Source organism: Haliotis asinina, chromosome 7 (genome assembly GCF_037392515.1).
Source record: "Haliotis asinina isolate JCU_RB_2024 chromosome 7, JCU_Hal_asi_v2, whole genome shotgun sequence".
Lineage (NCBI taxonomy): Eukaryota > Metazoa > Mollusca > Gastropoda > Lepetellida > Haliotidae > Haliotis > Haliotis asinina.
In genome coordinates this window covers 49,977,422-50,001,185 of record NC_090286.1, presented here as the reverse complement: position 1 = coordinate 50,001,185, position 23,764 = coordinate 49,977,422, and the positions used below count along the sequence as shown (strand labels likewise).

At 40.2% G+C, this 23,764-nt stretch overlaps 1 protein-coding gene across 1 annotated transcript; it reads left to right on the top strand.

The window, feature by feature from the left end:
* The first annotated feature begins 10 nt into the window (after nucleotides 1-10).
* Nucleotides 11-20,650, top strand: LOC137290686 (uridine-cytidine kinase-like 1). The gene is made up of 14 exons (XM_067821764.1): nucleotides 11-81; nucleotides 2,137-2,387; nucleotides 2,815-2,921; nucleotides 3,208-3,378; nucleotides 3,574-3,645; nucleotides 4,194-4,383; nucleotides 4,823-4,884; nucleotides 5,404-5,522; nucleotides 8,681-8,774; nucleotides 9,179-9,241; nucleotides 14,038-14,160; nucleotides 15,030-15,195; nucleotides 15,713-15,811; nucleotides 20,190-20,650. Exons 1-14 carry the CDS (start codon nucleotides 23-25, stop codon nucleotides 20,249-20,251), a joined length of 1,638 nt encoding a protein of 545 aa, XP_067677865.1. The 5' UTR covers nucleotides 11-22; the 3' UTR covers nucleotides 20,252-20,650.
* The last annotated feature ends 3,114 nt before the right edge of the window (nucleotides 20,651-23,764 follow it).

Here is a 23,764-nt window from a genome sequence, read left to right as displayed (position 1 = left end):
CTGAATTACAAAACAAAAAGCAATGTCGGACGCAGCTTTTAAATTTGATCCTCCAAGTTCGGCGAGTTCAGCATCTGACAGGTTTGGACTTTTGTGACCGCTTATAACGATTTGGAAATATGGATAGCTTGTTCGAATTTCTGCCAAGTATTACCTGTCATAAACGTTACGATTACCGGAATAACGCTAGATGCCACGTGATATCCATGCTGAGATATGTTTTGGCACATTGCCCTGAATATAATATGCTTTGTTTGCGCATTCGGCTGAGACTGTTACTTAACTGTGTACTTGTGAAAGGAGGCCTTGTGTTGATGGAAAATAAATGATGTCAATCTGTGTACGGACGGTTTTAATCACATCTGTCAAATCTTTGTGCTAAGCTGTTCGCCAGAACGTCGATGACAGCATAGTACGCTGTCATCGACGTTTTGGCACCCCGCTTAATCTGTTTGGCTTCCATCAGTGGCAACACATCAATTTATAAGTGACAGGATGCAGAATAAATAAGTGTCTCACCCACCTCCAGACTGACAGTACTTTGTTATTTGAATAATAATAGCAATGAATAATATGTATGCAATATATTTTCTCATATACCATGTATACGTGTGTATGTTTTCATTTTAAAATGCTCGTTGTTATAATGTTAATCTTGCCGAATTTTCTGAAAGGAAAACAACCTTATGTAGTTTTTCCATGTATTGGGTAATACACATCTATATTATAAATGAAAAAGTAAGATGGAAACTGATATGGACACAGCTCAGTGCAGTTTTGCATATTTAGTTGAGTTTGTGGCATGTGCATTGAACATCATACAAGGTGTATGCAAATGATCTGGTTTTTTTTGTGTTTTGTTAAGGAGATCTATCTATGTTTGTGGACATTACCCAGTCCTGTTCAATTTCATTCATGTCCGTGCATGTAGTTCTGTATCCAGATTGACACGATAGAATCATTTTCTCTCAAGTCACAGGGAGTATCATTTCACAGATTTTTCAGACATAACACAAATAACTGTGCTTGAGAATTTGCCTTGATCATTACTTTGTCATCTTGCTGATAACTATTTAGTTATGTGGGTAAGGCGTCTGACTTTGGATCAGAAGGTCTATCATTTGAATCCAATGATGGGACTCAGAAATTTTTCACTATTGAGTGAGCCACTTGGTATATTCGACTGTACGTAGTGTTTAACTAGGTAAAAATATTAGAGTACTTGTATGATAGAAAACTCTTTCCAGTCTGATTATGATACCACCAAAGTGATACATAACCTGATAACCAAAGCATGTTATAACACAATGGGTACAAAATTGATAATGGGTATTGCACTAGTTTTCCCTGTTACTAGACTAACATCTAGTCTTTTCACAGGAAAAAAAATTGTTCATAAAAATAATTTTAACGTTAAATGAAAGGGAACCCAAAGGTGTTCTTCATTTTCAGAAATGAAACTGGAAATCTACCCTTACCATATACTCTAGACTTATATGGGCTTCGGAGATATATTTGTTTCAGGGTCTGTATGATAGACTAACTTGTTACCTCCTTAATGAGGTAGGAAGAGTTGTGAGAAAAATATTAACATTTGATTATGTCAGACATAGAAAACATGATGGCAGTTTATACAGTGGATATCATAGCATGTCCTACATGTGAGTAAAACCCAAAGTAGTGCAGGTCCTAAGTATTTCTTCAGTGGTCAAGTTTGTGCAACAGTGGCTAAGCATGTACACGTTGGTATTGTGATGACAAACTTAGGTTCATTTTTTGACTTCTTCTCACTCAAAACCATGATAACTGGATCCTGGCATGACTAAGGGTTAGACTTCCAGTCCAGAGAATTAAGGCACCTTGGGTCTAAGACTCTAACAGGGTCTATCCAACATTGTCAAGTCAGCATGGAAGATTCTTCACACAGAAGGGTTACTGGTACACTCCAGTACATGAATTTGAGATCAACTCTGATAACTGTAGCCTGCCACATGGCATAATCTGTAGTGTGAATAAGTATGACATGATGATTGTGACACTGTTGTTCGTGCTGAAATTGGTTGATGATTATGAAAGGTACAAAAGTTTGATCACATGTGTTAACATGGTCATATCAGAATAATTTATGTTCTTCAGTGGTAGTGGTGAGGATGCATTTCGTCCAGATAGCCCAGACGATGACAAACATGTGCCTGCACCTCGATCCCCAACAAAAGTACCTAAAAGTCCCTCCAAACTTACCCCAGGAAAGAAGAAGAGTAGAGCACCAAGCAGCAGTAATAAGTCTAGTAACAGAGTAGTGCACACTGCTGGTCGTACATTGTACACATCAGGAAGACCGCCATGGTACAATTTTCAGGGTCAGCTGAAAGAGGCTTTTGTCATAGGTGAGTGAGAGTTAATATTAATATATGTGACAGCAGCTATAAGGTTTACATCTGTCAATACTATCATGAATGGTTTTGGACTTTACCGATCAATGTAGTATTCAAGAATGTTATGCTTTGGCATATGCATAAAAAATTGTACAGTCAAGTCTTGTTTATCTGACATTGTACGTTGCACAGCAAATTGTCAGATCAGTGAGGATGTCAGACTAAATAAATGAGGCTAAATTTTGAGTATTCAATTTGTTGCCAACAAAATTATCAAGTAAACAGGGGTTGGATTAACAAGATTTGACTGTATTTGTTCAATGCGAGGAATATGTAAATCACATTGAAAGCATCTAACCAGTCTATGACTGGATCATAGACACTATTTTGAACATCCTTTGTTTGTATGTGTGTATGAACTGGTAACTTCTCATGTCAGGTATTTGTGGTGGTAGTGCCTCTGGTAAAACAACAGTTGCCAGGAAGATAATTGAAGCCCTAGATGTTCCCTGGGTCAGTTTACTCAGCATGGACTCTTTCTACAAGGTAAACAGAATCAACTTTGTGATTGTTCTGTTAGTTAACATTAATACAAGATTGATAAAAGTGTTCATCTGAATCCTGATCAGACAGTCCCACCATCTACATGATCAAGGAAATCTGTGAAGTATCTCCCATTAGCATGATTAGAAGTTAAACAAAATGGAAATATCCCTCCTTAAACTTGAATCCCTTCTTTTGTTAAGTGAAATCTTTAGTAGTACACTGTATATTTTATTTGTGAGAGGTTTTTATTTGCAGATGCATACCTACAAATTGACAATTGTTGCAGGTGCTAAACAAAGAACAACATGAAAAAGCTGCAGTGAATGAGTACAATTTTGATCACCCTGATGCCTTTGACTTTGAACTGCTTATTGAAACCTTGAGGAGACTGAAGGATGGGAAAAATGTTGAAGTTCCCATTTATAACTTCAATACCCACAGTCGGGAAACACACATGGTTAGTAATTGTATGCTTAAAGACACAACTATGAACAAGGTTGCAATGAAAGCTTCTTCACTGTGCTTTCTATACACAGCCAAGGTTGTCAGTCCTTTTAACAATTTTTAAATTGCCAACCTATTGCTACCATAATTTCTGTTACGACTATATTAGTGTCTGAAACTGAAATTGTTCTCACTGTGTTCTTTTCAGAAAACAATTTATGGTGCTAATGTGGTGATTTTTGAGGGCATCATGTCCTTTGTCAGCAAAGAGCTTCTTAAGGTAATGTCATTCATTGTATGTATTTCTGCATTTTAGCATTATACACCCTGGCTACTTGTCGCAAATAGCTGCAACATTGCTGATGCAGTGTTAAGCATCACTCACTCACTCACTCACTCACTCACTCACTCACTCACTCACTCACTCACTCACTCACTCACTCACTCACTCACTCACTCACTCACTCACTTACTCACTCACTCACCTGGTTTCAGTCATTAAACTTATCTTTATTTATTGGCAGTTTGAAGAAACAAAATGTTTTTTTAGAGATAACATTTGTCATCTTATAGTAGTCAAAGCAATAATTTGAGATGTACACTTGAGGGACTTTAGTGGAAATGTTTTGGAAATGCTTATAAACAGGATATAGGTTATTGTTAATCCATGCCACAGCGGGGATATTTCTGCGCTAGCCAAGATAAATATGATGGTGACAAAAAGATGAGGATGCTCAGGTCAGCAGAATAGAGTTGCAGTGAAACAAGATATTCTTATATTGTTATTGTTCATTTCAAAACTTAAACATGGCTGTGTCTCTGCTTCAGTTGATGGACATGAAGGTCTTTGTGGACACAGATTCAGATATCCGTCTTGCTAGGCGACTCAAACGAGACATTACAGAACGTGGTCGTGACTTGGAAGGGGTGTTGCACCAGTATAACAAGTTTGTCAAACCAGCATTTGAGCACTACATTGAACCTACAATGAGTTCTGCTGACATCATAGTTCCAAGAGGTATGCTGCTTATTTGGGGAATTTAGTAACTAGATGTTTCCTTAAATGCTGTGTATATTTTCTGATAATTTCTAGTGGAGTCCTCAGTATTCCAAAGAGGTCATGTTGTATAATATTCTGTTTGATCCCCAATATCACATAGGAAGACTTTTAAAGATAGTACTTGATCTTTTTGTGGCATTATGGGGATCAAGCAGGGTCTTGTCAGCTCAATGTCTGTATACAGGGATTTATCTATACTTGATTTATGGGTGGAGTGGGTGGGGAGTGTTTGATGATTTTCGTAAGTTTTACTCAAGTGAATGGCCCCTAAGATTTTTCTACAAAGTAAGTGGAGATTATTTTTCCCTTTCCCCCTTTGCAAAGTCAGTACATCATTTAAGTGAAATATTGGTGAAGTAAAAGTCATATATTGTAGCACTGTTTGATCTCTTCACAGGTGGGGAAAATGACGTCGCTATCAATCTTATTGTGTTGCACATACACACCCAACTTCTTAACGTGAGTATTGTCAGTGATTAAATATGACTGCAACAATTAGAAAAGGTTTCCAAGATTCCCCTGAATGATTATTGAATCCCAGTGATGAAAAGGATATAACCATTGAAAGTTCTTTCATTAAGCATTCACTTGCAGGATTTAAGAGCCAGTGACTATTTTATCCCCTGTTGTAGCTGCAACAAGAAGGATGATTCAGCTAAGCATCACCTGTACTTTCCAGGATTGTGTACATAACATTCCTCCTGCACCTTTGAATAGACACTACAGATTGGAATTTATTGCACACCTGTGGAAGATACTGCAGTGTAATATTTTTTCAGCAGTGATACACTAATCTAATACCACTGGACATGTGATGTGATAATGGTTACAGTTATGAGGTCACAATGCTAATTTCTCAAATAGGTATAAAACCTGTGAAGTATTCTCTGCATGGATGATGTAACTATTCAGTGTCACATCGTACTTGAAAGTTTAGAGTTACTGACTGTAATTGATTGTACTGTTTCCTGTTCTCAGAGAGGCTTCAAACTGCGGTCAAAGCTGGCATCATCAGCCACCAATGGACTACCGATGCCCAGTACTCTGTTTGTCCTAGATAAGACCCCACAAGTCCATGGTCTTCACACATTTATAAGGTAGACCATTTGCAATTAACATGGTTAGTATCATGGTAAGATGTTCTCAGTTTCACATGTGGAAATTGGATGAAGTTGAGTCATCTCCCTTAAAGGACCACTAAACTAAATTTTTTGGTACTCTTTTTATCACTGCATATGAAAGACTTTTGGTTAGTCATACACGAAACACCATTTTCTTTTAAAACAAACTTGTGGTTAATTAATACCAAGCGCTTAAACGTTGCAAACGAAACTGCAGACAGGTTACATAACTCTGTCGCCAGAGCCCTACAGTGACATCATAGAAGGAACTGTTTCCAGTTAAATGTATAGAAAATGTGTAGGAAGCTTGTCATTTTGCTGATTTCTCGACGTCACCAAAGACATGCCGAATTGTTGTGTTCCCGTCAATTGGTCCTTGGGGTTGGGTGATAATGTCACTATGCAGAGATTTTCACCAGACTCCGTAGTTTGTTCTTAAATTGGTTGTTAGTGTGTGCAAAGTGACCTTTGTGGAAGCCTGTGGTATATGCTAAATCGGATGGTTCGCCCCCTACCACGCTTCCAGGATAGAAAATGGAGTTCAAGTTTCATCGAGTTTATAAAATCAAGACTGCTTACTACACATTGCTGACCAAACATATTTTGCATGGATATAACGCTTTCTTCCTCGGAAACGAGGTTGTGGTCGAAGTGACAATATTATCGTAAGTAATATTATATTGATCCCTTATATTGACCGATTCCAAGAGTGAAATTGTTATATTATAAGCAATGTCTTGTAAAATCCTAATGTCCATCAAGAAAATGTAAGTCGGTGGAAACAAACTTAAATAGCATTCATTATCAGACAGGGCGCCGCCATTTTTGAAATATCGTGAACTCACGGGCTAAAGTCCGTTAGAATTACTGAGATTATGATTTGTTCTCTTCAAGTTAGAAAAAGCAAAACTACTTTTTACTGATGGTTAAATATGCATTTGAATCATGGCCAAAAGGATTTTGCATGACATAGCTTTTAACATAAGGACTTCTTCCAAGGAAGCAAGGTGGGGGTCCAAGTGATATTTATATTCAAGCAATGTTATATTGACCTCCACCTCACTTCCAAGAGTGAAATTGTTATGTTATAAGCAGTGTCATGTAAAATCCTAATGTCGATCAATAAAATACATATTTTACTACCAGTAGTAAGTAATTGTCCTTTTGTAAGTCAGTGAAAACAAACTTAAATAGCATTCATCCCAAGACCGGGCGCCGCCATTTTTGAAAATCGTTAAGTCAAATCCATTTGAATTAATGAGATTATGTATGGTTTGTTCTCATCAAGTTAGAAAATCAAAACTACATAAATATGTATTTGAATCATTTCCAAAAGGAGTTTGCATGACACAACCTGTAACATAACCTAAGCGAGGTCGGGGTTGAAGTGAAAATACTGCGCGATAAATTTCTTCACTTGCTAAATTTACTTGGTTTGTAACGTTCACTCACCAGTATGTAGACACTTGTCAATATACGTGATTATATTTGGTCTCATAATCCTTATTACTTTATAATCATACTTGTATGCATTTTGAAACTTAATAAAAAGAAGCGATCTGCGAATGTATAACAGGAATGTAATGTGTAGACATTTCATAGTTTTCCTATATGAATCATAATTTGCACCCACGCCCTAGTGTGTGTCGTCTGCATCATTACACTTAACAACGAAAACAATGATTCTGCTGTGTGTCGTCTGCATCATTACACTGTGTGTCGTCTGCATCATTACACTTAATGACGAAAACAATGATTCTGCTGAAAGCTACAACAACGTATTAAAAACAAAAATGCAAATATTGAAATTAAAGTTATAGGAGCAATGTCAGGCTAATACCTTCTTCGAAGAATGTATGCATCAATATCCACAAAAAAAAAAATGATATGTAATTCATCTGCAGATATCCCAAGTGATGTGTCTTTTAACAGTCTAATATACGAAAACGTGATGTATCGTTTCAGGTTTTTCACATTGCTGTATAGTTTCATTTGTTACCCAGGATAGCACACATGGCAACTAATTGCATAATGTGTGTCATTCTTTTTAAAAGTTATTTAGTTAGCCAATAATGAGCAATCAATCACTGTATTGGCGGTTAATCCTTTGAAAGAAGGGCGTTGTTTTACATAGACACAGACACGACAGAGTGTATTCAGTATACATTAGTAAATGTACATACATAAACACTACCTTTTGACAAATCCCCCATGTAAATCCCCATAAAATTAATTAATCAATGAGCGTGTTATCGGTTAATCCTTTGATCGATCTAGACAAAAGAAATGCCAAATGGGGGCCTTTGTCGGGTAATCTAAGTGGCGCTACCACTAATTATACCTGTTATAAATTCATTAACTGAGCATCAAGTGAATGATGACAAATAATGTGTAGGTTTATACCACCTAACACGGATTACAACCTAGCGACACCAAGTGATTTTGACAGAATCGTCTATGAAAACAAGGGTTGTAACTCGAAAACTAGGCAAAGCAGGAGACAAAACTAAATGATAGTAGATTGTGAGAACATAAAGCTTTCATTTTTCTGAACAGTTTTCATGATTTCAGGTTTGTACAAACCTGTAAACGAAATAGTTCAACCCCTGAAATGTAGATGAATACTGCACAGACCCTCATTTCTATACCCACTATTACGTCATGGAGATGTGCCGCTCTTTTTGGTTGAAATTTCGTTTGCGGCTGAGAATTTTGCACTGTTGACAAAAAGGTCGATTTAAGGTAATTAAAGATCGAAATGAGCAATTTTAATGACAGGGTTTCATTTATAACGATGTCAGCAAGTGATTTTGCGTTTATACCCTATTAGAGTATATGTGACCTTTAAGCAGCTTGAATATTGCTGTGTATAGACCTGCATCAGTGCTGGACAGATTTTGGTGATGCAGCTGATGTATTTAATTGTGTTTCAACTGCTTAGACAGATGTTAGTGATGTTTGGTCTTCAGTCATTGATTTACAGACTGCCATTACATAGCTAAATATCATTGAGAAGAGCATTAAACAACAATCCTAAAGTAAAGATGGAGACAGACTGCATGCACAGGTTCACTTGTAGTAAGTATGTACTGACAGACAATGTGTAGTAGCTGTTGGTCTTCTGCTTATTTCAGGAACAAAGAGACACCCCGTGATGAGTTTATTTTTTATTCCAAGAGGCTAATGCGACTGCTGTTTGAGTTTGCCATGTCAATGTTACCATTCAAAGTAAGTTGTCTATGGTTGACTTTCATTGAACTTCCAATATTCTTAAGCGGTATAAAGTGAGTCATGATTTCCAGTCATTAACATAATATATATTGGTCTGATATTAAGTATGGTCTTTGCTTTGTAAATGGACCTGTGAAGGTCCCGGGGTAGAATAGGCCTTCAGCAACCCATGCTTGCCATAAAAAGCGACTATGCTTGTCATAAGAGGCGACTAACGGGATCAGGTGGTCAGACTCACTGACTTGGTTGACACATGTCATGACACTGATGCTCATGTTGTTGATCACTGGATTGTCTGGTCCAGGCTTGATTATTTACAGACCGCCGCCATATAGCTGGAATATTACTAAGTGCCACGTAAAACTAACCTCACTGACTCACTCACTGCTTTGTAATTGTAGACTGTTAAAGTTGAAACAACTCAAGGAGGACTGTATGAAGGGAAGAGACTGAGTGCTGTCAAGGTAAGTGATTAAGCATCTCTCAGTTTATGATTCTAGCATGATTGTATGTAATGCAAGAATTTTGTCGTAAAAGAGAAGAGGTAGAAATTGGGCTAATTTATTTCAAACATCTTTTCTGTTAGGGATTTAGAGTATGTGAAGCTAGTGTTAGTCAATGTTTCATTCTTTTTCATAGAGATCCTCCTTGGGGTACTTATAAGCATTTAAATGTTCTTTAAATTCTCGCGACAGTTGTAACTATATTTTTTCAATAAAATATATACAAAACAAAAAACATCGTTTTTGTCTTGTGAGACCACCCCTACAGGGCCCCTGGCAACCAAGAGCAGGTAACTCTTCAGACTATAGCCTCCAGCAAAACACTTCCTTTTCTGTCGCTCGCCTATGCAGACGTGCTTCAGCGTTCTCAGAGTTTCTTGCTACAAGACAAAGACAAGTACTAAGATGAGTACCTCAGAGGCTCAAACTGTATGTATGGTTTCTTTATTAGACGCATGGGCGCATTAGGAATCATTTTTTACAGTTTACTTGTCAAACTGTTGTAACTTTTGCCATCCCTGTTGGTAGCCACGTGGTTAGCGTAATGGTGGAAGGCAAACCTTTTTTCCCGCCAAAACTTTTTAGTTTTATGGCTGTCTTTTTTAAAAAAAGTAAGCTTGTGTAGCTATGCTTTTATGTACTTTATTCTTGTTATCTCCATATTTACTACTATTTTTTATAAAATATGTCGTAAACTATGGTGTCGTGGCACTTAGCTTTTACCTTAACTATGTACGTAGTTTTAGTTTTAGCTTTGCGCCCATGCGTGTCTTGTTTTATTGTTGTTTATTATGCAACACTAGGAGGTTATTTGTTGCCTTGCAGTTTAAATCCTGCTCAACATGCAAATCCTCCATTCCTGCATGACCATCCCCCCAGACCTGCATGATGTGTGTCTAAGATGCCTAGTGGAATGTCATCACGACGATCAGTCTTGTGATGTGTGCGCGGGGTTTACCCCTCAGACCAGAAAGTCTAGACACGCGGACTTCTTGTTCTATTCCAACCTACTGAAGGCAGGGGGGGGGGGATATCTGGGCTCAGGACCCTCCATCTAAGCGATCCCACAAAAAGAAAGGCGCAGCCTCTTCTTCGGAGGGGTCGGTTGTATCCTCAGCACCTACCCCTACTTCGCAAGCACCATTAATCTCTGTTGATTCAATTAATGCCTTGTTTCAGCAACAGATGTCTTCGGTACAATCAATGATAGATTCGGCGCTGTCCGGTTTCCAAAAGGAACTGGACGCCCGATCTTCACTGAGCGGCCATGGTGGTTCAGTGGAGGGAGGCCGCGGCCCGGGCTTAGGCTCGGAGAACGCTCCTCCCTCTGGGCAGCCGTCCTGCGCTTCGGGCGTTCAGGCGGATGTGCCTAGGGCAGTCGACCCCAGGTTGTCCCGTGGGGCAAGTGGGGCAACGACGCCGGTGTCGGCGGCTTGACCTCAGTCAGCGCGCCTAGTGCCACGGTGGGCAGGCAGCCTAGTGCTGCCCAGCCGCTGGGGGCATCGACATCCTATCCGTTTTGTGGGCTCTCGGGTCACCCTCCGGTGGGGGGTTGCCCCAGTTGCCCAGACGACCTAGTTCGGGCTCTGGCAGGGGCGAACCTAGCGGCTCGGCCCTTCTTAGTCTCTCTGCTCCTGCGAGTTCCGTCTCGGTAGCGCCCTCGACAGGTTCGCTTTACGGTGAAGGTTCCCTGTCCGAGGAGCGTGAGGAGATGGAGCGTCTGCTCCCATTGCTGGTCGGGGAGGTAGTGAATCCGCTCCTTTCGGTACCCGGTCGCGCTTTGATTTCCCGGAGATTAGCCGCCGGTATCAACTGGATGAGGATTCGCTATTCGAACCGCCAGTGATGGACGAGTGTGTGTACGCCTCGGTCACCCTGGGGGGGTCCTCCTCCTCTTCCTTGGCCTCGGCCAGGCAGGGCCGGCGGCTGCCGCCCTTCTCCACGACCGCTCCAGTGCTAAGGTCCGCCTATCGTTCCTTCGAGGAGCAATATAGGTGTGCTGCCCAGCAGCTGAGAGTAGTGGTCCATTCAGCTTACCTTTCTGCTTTGCAGGGGCAGCTGCTGGATCATGGGAGCACTGCTGACGACTCTCCGTCGGCAATGTTGGGTCGGCAGCTTACGGACGTGCACTCTCATCTGGCGAGGGACAGCATCAGGTGCTGTGCCAGCCAGATGATGGGGGCCGTCATGGGGTTGCGTCGGCTATGGCTATCCGTAGCCAGGTACTCTCCCGCTACCCAACAGGCACTCCTGGCTCTGCCCTACAGGTTGGGATCTTCCCTCTTCCCTGGGGCATTACAGGTTGTGCGGGAGGCCGCAGAGGCTGTTAGCACTTTCAAGGACTCTAAGCCCTTGTTAGAGCAACCCTCCTCGTCTCGCCAACGGCCTCCCACTCTTGCTTCAGCTTACCCTTCGGCGCCGGCGAAGGAAAGTGCTAAGTGGACTGCTCCACTGCAGCACAAACGTAGCAAGAGGGCGAAAGGCAAAGGCAAGGGGCCTGCGTTGCAGCAGTCGCAGCAACAGCAGCCTTTTCGGAGCAAAGGGAAGCCGGACAACCAGTTGCAGACACAATTCTGGCTTCGCGGAGGGATTCGACGAACGTTCAATATGAGGATAGATGGGCCTGTTATGCGCGCTGGTGTGTCGACAGGGGGATTCTCGATCCCTTTTCTGCAGATCTAGTATCTGTGTTGGAGTTCCTGCAATCTAAACTGGAAGCCGGTCTGGCCGCTTCTACAGTTAGAGGTTACTCCACGGCAATCTCTGCCTTCCACATTCCTGTCGATGGTGCACTATTGGGGCAGCACCCTCTAGTTCAGCGCTTTCTTGCAGGCGTGGACAGAATCCGTCCGTCTGTCCGGCGGATTAGTCCCCTGTGGGACTTGCCAGTCGTTCTTGATTGGCTGTCCGGTCCTCTTTTTCACAACCTGTTGGCTCTGTCCCTCCAGCTGTTGACATGGAAGACTGCTTTTCTTGTGGCGGTAACCTCTGGCAGGCGGGTAGGCGACATACACGCTATGTCCGCCAACCCTGAATTAACGGTGTTTCACAAAGACAGAGTGAGCATTCGATTGCCAGATACTTACCGTCCTAAGAGAGATAGCACCTTTCACGTTACGGCGCCTATTGAGCTTCCCGCTTTCACGCAGCCTTCGCCGCCCGGTACCTCTCTTCGACGTGCTCACGTCTTAGATGTCCGTAAGACCCTTAAGGCTTATATCAAACGAACAAAAGACATTCGGAAGAATGATCAATTGTTCTGCTGTTATGGTGGCGGTAAGGCTGGCCTTCCGGCGAGCAAGCAGACCATATCTAGGTGGCTTGTCTCTGCCATTTGTATGGGATACACCTCGAAAGGTCGTACGCCCCCTGAGGGTTTGAAAGCTCATTCGGTTAGGGCTGTGGCGACGTCTAAGGCATATGCGTCTGCCTTGCCCATTGAGGAGATCTGCTCCGCGGCTATTTGGAGCCGACCGAGCACGTTCATCCGTCATTACCAGTTAGACAGACTGTCAAGCGAGCGTGCTCGGTTTGGCCAGTCAGTTCTCACCAGTGGGCAGGGCACGAGTGCCCTAGCCGATTGAGCTACCCTTGCATTTGACGAACGATCATTTGACGAACGATCATTTGACGAACGATCATTTGACATTGTAGCTGCAACAAGTAGACTGGTGGTGGTGTCTTACTGTATACTTTCCATCTTTTATCCCGGTGGTGGGCTCTATTATGGTGGTGGTATTTTTTGCTTTACCGGTCTAGACTGTTTCAGGTCTTCCCTAGCACCTTGGCCAGTGCACGAGAATGGACCCTGATATATCGGTCGCCTGTCTCGACTCCCGGGGGGGGGGGGGGCATTTTTTATAAGCACCCTACGACTTTCTTATAGAAATGTAGGGTTAGACCGTGTAATAGCCTGGCCCTGGTCCGCACCCCCGCCGCAAGGCATAGTAGGTCACGTGACCAGGTAAGTTAGATTCCTTGTTACTTTCAGTAAATGTAATAAAGGTTATCATCTTATGTCAGGTTTATGAGCAGACAGAATGCCTCTCCCTAAGATCAGTCTTTTGGAGTCTGTCTTATGCTTATAAGTACCCCAAGGAGGATCTCTATGAAAAAGAATCTAACAAACCTGTAGAGGTTGCAGATTCTTTGAATAGAGTCCTCCTTGGGGTAAGGCCACCCACCTCCCCACATTCTGTCTGTACTGCTTAAAGAACGGAAGTGTTTTGCTGGAGGCTATAGTCTGAAGAGTTACCTGCTCTTGGCTGTCACGGGGCCAGGGGCCCTGTAGGGGTGGTCTCACAAGACAAAAACGATGTTTTTTGTTTTGTATATATTTTATTGAAAAAATATAGTTACAACTGTCGCGAGAATTTAAAGAACATTTAAATACTTATAAGTACCCCAAGGAGGACTCTATTCAAAGAATCTGCAACCTCTACAGGTTTGTTCGAATTTTATGGTGTTATGAATGCAATAATGAATGCAATAACATGTTACTAAGAGCTATTCATAAGTTCACATATATGTGCACAATAGCACAATTGTAAGTTCATCTCAGTGCTAGCATGGACAGATTCTAGTGGCTGACTTAATGTGCAAATGGGAACCAGACAATATTCATGATGAGGACTGTTTATTGTCTCTGAAGGAATGAATGTTTGAAATTGAATCCATTTGCAGCAGCCATTGAGTACTTTGGCAAGGAAAGATAACTCTCGTCTTTTGAAAGTAATGAAAGTAATGATGACAAACAGGTGTCTGGCGTGTCCATCCTGCGAGCAGGTGAAACAATGGAGCCAGCCCTATGTGAAGTGTGCAAGGAGGTCAACATAGGGAAGATACTCATTCAGACAAACATGGACACAGGGGAACCTGAGGTAAGCAACTGGTGTTACGTCAATTATACATCAAACCTTCACAACATTGACGTTATTCACAACACCAATCATTGGTATGACTGTTGGGGACATGTAGCTTGAATATTGCTGTGTACATCAACAAAGGTCTCAGTAAATGCTTTAAAGTAATAGTTAATGCTTTGTCTGATGCTCCATCAGTGATGTAAACGCATTTGACAGCTTAGAGTATATGTGCATGGATTTATGTCGGTTTTAAATTATATGCCCCAATGCAGTCAAAATGGAGAAAGAATTGTGAAATAGTGCAAAATTTGGATTCCAAAACTGCTTCTCCCCCTTAAATTCAGAGGAAGGCCTGTATCAAGATGGTAGTTGTATTCGTTGCAATGATGTAAGCATTACAACAACACAACAAGCAAAACCATTCCCTATTTCTTCACCAAACTTGGTACACAGCTTGGTCTACTGCTGTATTGGTGCATTTTGGTAATTTTTGTATTCTGATTAAAATATTTTGGTGTTTCCATGGCAGTAAGTTTGACTTGGACAGAAATTGGTCGTTGTGCTCTACTCAGGAGGAGAACTTTGAAAACCTTTCATTACTCTCCTTCGACTTTTCTATACACACAGCGAAACATTTGGCATAATCATAACTTGTAGACATAATTCATGAAGAATGTATTATCGTTGGAGGAGGATATTGATGACTGTCTTCTTGTTGGCCTTTCACCACCTTTAAATAATTCCAGTGGCATGAACATGATGGAAAGTCTGATCATGAGAAAACTAGTCATGTGCAACCATTTGGGCCAGGAGTATTATTTGAGCTTGAAGGTGTGTTTATTTTCCTTTATCAATGATTACATTCTTTGTCCGTGGTGTTCTAGTTACATTACCTGCGACTTCCCAAGGACATCAAGGACCATTACATCATGTTAATGGATGCCACTGTTGCCACGGGTGCAGCAGCCATGATGGCTATTCGGGTATTACTTGACCATGATGTGAAAGAAGACAACATTACTCTTTGCTCCCTACTAATGGCCCAGTCAGGTGTGTATAGGATTATACTTCCCATAGAGCTGAGAATGGAAACTGAGAGTATACTAGTCCATTGACTTTATAAGTATTCTTTGTGATTTGTGCATTCTTTGCAACAATTTGTTTTGGATAGTTATGATATAATTTGACATTTAATGTGAGTGTTTATTATGTTCAGGAGATTATCCTTTCAGAAAGACATTTGCCAAGAGAAAGTTATATTTTCCTGACATCAATAAATAAACCAGCTAACATCACCAAAGCACTATTCTTTCAGTTTGAAAGTGTGTATTTACAATTAGAACTTTTAACAGGACTAACTCTTTAGCTGGGATGGAAGCAGCCCAAGTGAGGGCTTAGTGACTTGGTTGATTCCATAGCATCACAGTCTAGTGGGATGGGATATTGATCATGTCAATCACGTGATTGTTTGGTCAGTTTCAGAGTAGAACTAACCTTGAGTATTTCTGTCAGGGGTGAAATGCAAGAAACAACAAAAATAAGACACCTACATGTGAATGTTTTACAGGTGTGCATTCCGTTGCCTATGCATTCCCAAAAGTGAAGATAGTGACAACAGCTGTTGACAAGGAAGTGAATGAAAAGTTCCATATTTTGCCAGGCATTGGTGAGTTTCAAGTCCAAATCAGGACACAAAAGTTGTTTTCTGTAAGGCATTTAAAGGAGACGTTGACATGGTCACTGGCATTATCATGTGTGGTCACTTAAAACTGGCATTATAGAAAGCAATGTTCACGGTAGGTTTTGTAAGAGTGCATGCGGAAATAAAATTACATCATTCCACATTGTCGAATCAAGAGGTAGAAGTGAATACATTGATATAGAATAAGTTTACATTTGTGCAGAAAAAGTCTGCATTTTTCATGCAAAAAATTAATACAAACATGTTTTGGATGCATAGATTCTGATCTGCTTAATCTGAAAAAGTACCTTAAAACAGCAACATACACACACACAAAAAAAAAGACAAGAAGAAAGTATAAAATTATTTAGGATTGTAATGAAAATTTCATGGGCAGAAGATCTGGACTACATATTTTTTTCTCTCTAGGCCTGTCTTGTCCATCCACCCAAGCACTTCATGATACTCTCATTATAAGACAACTTACCAGCTCTAATGCAAAGCATGCAGCATCTATCACAAACTGCCCACTTGACTATCTCTGAAGCATCATTCTATTTCTTGTCGCACGCTAGTGTGGACATGTCTACTTACTCTCAAGAAAATGGGAAAGGTTGATCAGATGAAAGGGGTTTTTTTTTTACTTTGATCCTCATGTGCTGTGTATGGATTGTCTTGGTCAATGCAAGTGGGATTCTCAGTGCGGAAAATGTAAACATCTCATCCTTGAGGAGTTTTGACGTTTATGCTAGGACTTACGCCCAAGCCCTCAGTTTTGAGATTACTGCAGTTACGCTTGCATGAGCCCCTGGTGCCAATTTTACTGAGTTCATCTCCCCAAGGAACTATGTAAATGTTTCAGTAGATTGACGGTCACCATGCATTGAATCTACTAACTTTATCACTCCATCTAGCAGACCATAACCTTCATTTGGCAAATTAGTGTCAAGTTACCATGACAGCACTGACAATTTCAACGTTCCTATCTAAGGATAGATAACTCTCATCAGTGGCAAGAGTTACTAGGTCTCATTACCTCAGCACTAGCCTTCACTTATAGAAGTCAACTTCAGGCTTTAATTCACCCTCGAAGCTATGTTGATGGTTGCATCCAGTCTGTACAGGATTCATTCGTACTTCTTTGCCAACTGCAGTTCACCAGCACACTGCTCCGTCAGTTTGGGTGGCAATTGTACAATGTGGAATCAACACTTACATCGATCCAGAGACCCTACTTCATCGAGACATTGTTTGATAACAGGTGGGTGAAGATAACAGTGCTATCTCATTCTCACTGAGCTACTCGGTTTTTTTTCTGACATCTGCTCAAGCCTTAACATACAGAGGGCAGCTTCAGCCGTTACAGCAGTACCTTCAGGCCAACAATCCCAAGGTACTGATTCATCTTCTAAACCCTTCAGAAGAAGTTCGAATATCCACATGGGTACAATGTGTGAAGCCCATTTCTGGTGTTCATGTGTTATACAGAAGCTGTTGACCACCAGCAAGATTCTGCTGTTTTTTATTCGCGCACTTCCTGACCAGCGGGAAGGTGGCTTGTCTACCTAAGAAGCCTGACAGAGCCAAACTCAGTACTACTTTCAGATCCTTCATCTACAGTCTGGCACATCTCCTGAGATTACTCATAGGGCTATTCTCTTCAAGTAAACACAGCTGTCACTTGAGTTCATTTTACTTCAACCCATTCTTTCTTTGACGATAGTGGAAGAATTTTAATCTACAGGGGTTTGGCTACTAACATGGTTACACTCTTTCAGTGTTGCACAACTCCTACAACTCATAGACCAGTCCAGCAAGTTTAGACTTCCAACCTGGGAACCTGTCATCGTGTGGTTCTACAGATTACATACCTTTAGATGACAGGGACTTTGAGCGAAGTGACATTCTTTTTCCTGGTAGCTTGGCTACTGCTGCTTGTATATTTGAGCCTCACATGCTTGATGTCAATCGCATGTGGTTCAAGTGGGAGAAACATCGCAAAGATTTTTTCCTGAGTCTCCACTGGGGCTTCATCATGAACAACCAACTGCCGGGGCAACTGGACTGGATGTTTCCCATTCCCACTTGTGTCGATCTTTGCTCCTGATGATACTGAAGATTTGGTACTCTGTCCTGTTAGGGCTTTACATATCTACATTGCTGCCTCTAAGGATCATCGATAGCAACGAAAGGGCCCCTTCATACCCTTGATAGCTGCTTTCAGAGCTGAAGTTTGACAAGCCACTCTGTCCTTCTGAATGTGTGGCGTGGTCCTGTGAGCCTCCACTTTGCAGGGTTGCCTCCTCCATTCGTAGGATCCATTCATTAACCTTGATGATGGCTCTCCGTAGCAGCTGTTCCTTGACTGCCCTCACGAAAGTTTGTTTCTGATTTTCAGATAGAAGTTTCTCTTCACATTACCTGCGAGATTGACCAGTCAGAACATAGCTTACCAAATCGCGAAAATGCACATCCGCACATACCTTTTGAACCTTTTACCTTGAAAAGGTTTCATACCTGAACGATTCTGAATGCTATTTAGCGTACACTCGCGTCCAGGTGATGCACACAGTGTACGTACGGCCATGACATCATTGAGTAAACAGTCACTGAAAATAGTGTTTTTTGGCAATATTCAAGGATGTCATCTTGCGGAAATATTAACTAATTGGTACCCATGTCAACAGAAACCCCAAAGCGTATATACTGCAGGTCAAATAACTGTATTATATGCAGAGTTTTGTTTGTGGAGAGATCTGTGTCAGTGACCTGAATATTTTGAGAGTCTCTCTGATCCCTAAATAGTAGCCGTTGTCTGATAGGTTAAATCTATTTAACCGTCTGGCATTTGATTGGGCGGTCATTGGTCGCTCAAAGGTTACCTGACGCGACCTTCTACTAGATTTTGTTAGACTCAGTGATGGAGTGTAACGAAATACACTGAGACTAAGTTTACTTAGACTGACTAACACACCAACTTACATGAGCCAGCAGTGCCACTGAGGGACAGTTCCGCTTGCACGTTACTGCTTCCTCTCTATATATGGAACAAATTTAAACAAGATCTCAATCATTCCTCTCAAGTTGTGGGTTTAAAAACTACTTCGCTTGGCTTCCATACCAAGGCACTGGAAGACAGCCACCAAGCATGGGCCTAAGACATAATTAGTATGAAGATGCAGAGGTGTTCAATGTTTGCTCTCACGATCCTCTACTCCGCAGAGCAATTACATCAGTGAAGTGTGACACTCACAAATTCAACTCCAAAGTTGCCGGGTACATCCTTATTTCAAGCTTATGTGAAGGAGTGAGGGTCAGTTTTTCCTTAACTGAACTTTAAAACTCAGGGTTTCCCGAGTTGTTCTCCTCTTTCACCTGCCCCTGGTCAGTGTCTGTGGGGGTCTTCATGAAGCAGGGGCTGGTCTGAATATTGTCTATGTCTTTAAATTACAGGGTGACATTTTTCTCAATGAGCGTCCTTTCTTCGGAGGTTTTGGCTTAACACCACATTGCTCGGGAGCACCTATCTCCCTGAGAGAAGTTGTGTTCAGTAAGCCAAGGAGTTCAGGAGAACTAGTCACAGGCATAAGAGTTGCGTGCATGTGTAACAGACCTCCATTGTGCATCATTATCTACAGTTGTTTCCAGGCTACACAGTTCAAATGTTTGCATTATCAAGACACCAGGTATCTGCGTCCCACCATTCGACCGTGGGATAAGTGCATACTGTGAGATTGGATGAAAATTTTGGTATAAATTGTATATTTATACTATCTCATGCAATTGATTCCTGCCCATCCTCCCTTCTACACAGATCAAATTAGATATTATTCAGTAGCTCCAAGAAATAGAATGATAACTCAGAGATAGTCATGTGGGCAGTTTGTGATAGATGCTGCATGCTTTGCATGAGAGTTGGGAAGTTGTCTTATAATGAGAGTAGCATGGAGTGCTTGGGTGGATGGACAAGAGATGCCTAGAGAGAAAAAGTTTACATCTTTCCACACCATGTCGAATCACGAGATAGGAGTGCATACCATAAAATAGGATAAGGATATAAATATACTATTTTTGCTAAGATTTTCAAGTTTCTGCATTGACATGAACACTGAGAAAGTAATAATATGAAACCACACTGCAAGGTGTGAAAGGTGTTTAGCCAGTCTGAAGCCCAAATTTTGTAAAAAGTTTGCCTCGGTGTGCACCGCTTACATAGTCCATATATCTACTTGAAAGAAACTGGCCAGTAGAGTTAGAAGCATTTGGCATTGGCTGTGTCTTTCAATACCACATTTGTTGACTCTTCTATTCTTTTCTGATCCCAATTAGCAGCCATGTATTTTCATTATTTTCTTGTTTGCAGGAAACTTTGGGGACCGTTACTTTGGTACGGACTTTGTGTTTAGCACAGAACAATACAACTGACCAATCAGTTGACAAAACTGATTCTGTTTGTGAACCAGCCTCATGAACACTAGCCAGTCAGTAACAAGAGGTTTCCTGCTCAGACAACAGCAGAGTCCTTCTCCTTGACGAGTTAAGCTAATCCTATCTATCACATTGCACTGGATAATCATGAGACGATGGTTGAGGCTGTGGTGACCATGGCAACTTGACATATTAGAGGTAAATGTTGGTATACAAATGATGGGAGTATGGCTGTAAACACTGCATGTCAAACTGCTTTGAACATGAATTAAACTAATTAAGTAGGTATGGAGATCTGTCCGTGAAAACCTTTTTCAAGTTGCAGTAGTCTAAGCATTAAAGCTCTTGTTCTTAAGCTTGAACATTTCAAACAATGGCAATCTTACCTTATTACTGTGCAATCAAAATTTGTAAATATTTAAAATACATATATTTTTAAAAACATTTAAAGACCATTTTGTTTGGGAATTAGATGTGTTGAAACAATTAAATGCAAATTTCACTAGTTTTTCTTTTTTTTCTTTTTCTTTTTTTTGAAACTTGAATTTTGTTAATATTTTTGTCACATTTACTCTTTTCATGCTGATATTTTATCACTTAATCTTCCAATGTTTTAATTAATTGAAAACAGCAATACTGCTGCTGCTGGTTCTCTGAATTTCATAATGGAATCACACTTTTTTCACTCTGTGTATTGTTTGTAGATATATTCATGCCTTACATACTTGTGAAACTGGTTTCTATACACGAGAAATTGTTGCTCAACCTTCTTTATCTTTCCGCTTTGTTGCAGTTGTATCCTCTTGAAGTGATTGAAAGCAATCTGTTTTCACATTATATGTATTCTTATTCTTATAACTTGCATACTGCTGTCATGTTTCTGTGTGTTCCCAACAATTACAGGAATATAACTGAATCTTGGCACTCCCCTTCAATCTACTCTAACTGGCTTTGAGAACATATGTGTATCATAATCTTCATGGAAAATATTCCACAGACAGGGTGTCAATGCTATTGTGCAAAATATCACAGTTATGCCAATCAGTGTTTTTTTCACCATTTGCATTAATGCTGTATGATATCAACTAACTCTGTTGCGCTAATGTTTTTTATGTGCTTATTGTTATCTATTGCTTCGTTTTAAATATGTACTTTTGTGCATGTGGAGTGGACGCAAATGTTGTTTTATGTTACAATGGTTTGATGAAGGATGTTTGCTTTGTGCGTTTTGTATGGTTGAAAGATATGAATGTGAAACAAGACACAAAACTTGTACATATGCTGTAAGTGAGAGGGATAGTTTCTTATTGTTGTAAGTAAAGCCATGGGTTTTTCCACAGTACCATATCAGATTTGAAGCTGGAATCAATTTCATGACAGGAATATCACAAAAAGAAAGTTCTTTCAGTTTTGTTTATGTGAATAGCTGAAGAATTTCTCATGTGAGGTTAGTCAATATTCATTCAAACCATCTTTCAGTTTTGAAAACTGAAAGCTCATAACTTCATTTATTTACAACAGTTATTTATTGTGGAAAAGGGTGCGAGTGCTTGTTTGCTTTTGCATTTTTCTTCATTATAATAATTAATCATCATTGAGCTTAAAGATTGTAAAATAGGTCATTAAGGCTCTGTTGTAAGATGTAGGTCATAGTCTTCTTTATGATGATCTGAATCTTTCTCACTAAAGATCCAAAGTAAATACATGCTAAGCACAACCCGTCTGTAATGATTATACTTTGTAGGAATATTGTAACTTAGAATATTGTTCATTGTCATTTGTTATCAGTCATCTCCTTTTTCCATGTCATTATATACTCAGGATGTTTTGAAGGGATCAAAAGATTTTCAATATTCCATGCCACTGTGCAACAATTTTATCTTCTCTTCATACAACTCGTTTGAAATGAAATACATATTTGATTGAATGGCACATGACTGAATTCACTTTTAATCTGATTGACCTACCCCATTTACCTTACAATGTTTCAGGTTTCCGTTTGTGATTGACAGTTCACTACATAAGACAACCTGTTGTATGATCAGAAATCACTGAAACTGTCACTTCATGTTATATTTTGTTGAGAGTCATAGTACTACTTGACATTGTATCCCAAATCTTCATCATGTACATGCTCACAGTTTGCCAGCTCATCCTCACCAAGTCATATATACATGTACTACTGGCCTTATCATTCTAGATACTCACACTGATTTCTGTCACTTATTCAAATCATGATGCAAGGTTGCTTGCTGACATCAAGAGCCTCTCATATAAATCAACTTCATTGAACAGATTTACTATCACAAAAAGTACTCATCATTTACTGTTCATATTGATATTATTCCTTGTAACAGTAGGTTTATCCTGTGCTTTCATTATTACTTTGTAAACAATGGAGTGTACAGAACAGAACCCCACTGATGACAAGAAGCACCTGTCTCTAATGATATACTGTTTGTTCTTTTTGAGAAAAAGCATCAGTAAAATGCCTTGTTTTCAGTATTTAACATGATATGGTAATTTTTGCCGGTAATAATTCTTGTGCAATCTCATCTTTGAAATTTTATCACAGTGTCTGTACACTATTTTTCAAACATACGCTGCAGTATATTAGTGGCTAGTAAAGTCCATTGATTTCCTGATTTCTATCCATTTTTTAATAAGTTTGTTCTTTACGAAGAAGCTGTGAATGGGGCAGGAACTAGAAGATGTGTGTTCCCATGTCTGCTTCTGACTCTGGGTATTAACTGATAAATGTCTTGGAGTGTAATTTTAAGGGCTGTTGGTCTCTTCACTATGTAGAAATACAGTGAACCTTTGACTTGCAATCAGGCACCTAGAACCCTTTCAGTGCCCTTGCTTCATCAAGGCCAAATAAAGAAATGCTGCAGTTCCAAGTTAACCTCTTTAAAATTTGGAGTAGGTAGGATTTTTAGAAATACATCTAGGGACATTTAGCACTGGTTGTTGAGTTGTATATTCGGTAACACTTGTTCTTACAGACACTCGATCTTATAGTAGACAAATGGACAATCGGGACATGGCAAAATCAAATTTGTTTTTAAATGACAATAAAAAATTGTTATGCACACAAATAAAAGTGACACACTGATGCCCAAGAAACATTTCACAGTTTTAATTTAAACCTATTACTTCTCAATGCTGGACAGTTTTCTGTCCATCACTCATGAAGTGGTGTTGTGTCCACTTTTAATGTTTTCTATTGAATCTCAAAACACACCGGTGCAATTTCACATTTTAATGGTACAATTAATTTTAATGGTACAAACCTTACATTGGACTGGTTTAGCATGTTATGAACTTGTCTAAAAATTACTAGTTTTTGTTAGCACTATTTGTTAGAAAACACCATCTTTAACTTCCTTTTAGTGTTACCAAAGTACATCTTCACCTCATGTCAACCAGCTTTATGAGATTTGGATTCACTAGTGATGTGGAGGTAGTTGGCACTCCCAGGATTATTAGGAGGTGGTGATAATGTGTAAA

What these genes read in the sequence shown, in the direction of transcription:
- LOC137290686 (XM_067821764.1), top strand. Translation starts at nt 23, where the DNA reads ATGTCGGACGCAGCTTTTAAATTTGATCCTCCAAGTTCGGCGAGTTCA. An exon ending in GAAAGAGGCTTTTGTCATAG is followed by an intron (nt 2,388 to 2,814) that starts GTGAGTGAGAGT and finishes TTCTCATGTCAG; the next exon opens with GTATTTGTGGTGGTAGTGCC. An exon ending in TGGACACAGGGGAACCTGAG is followed by an intron (nt 14,161 to 15,029) that starts GTAAGCAACTGG and finishes GTGGTGTTCTAG; the next exon opens with TTACATTACCTGCGACTTCC.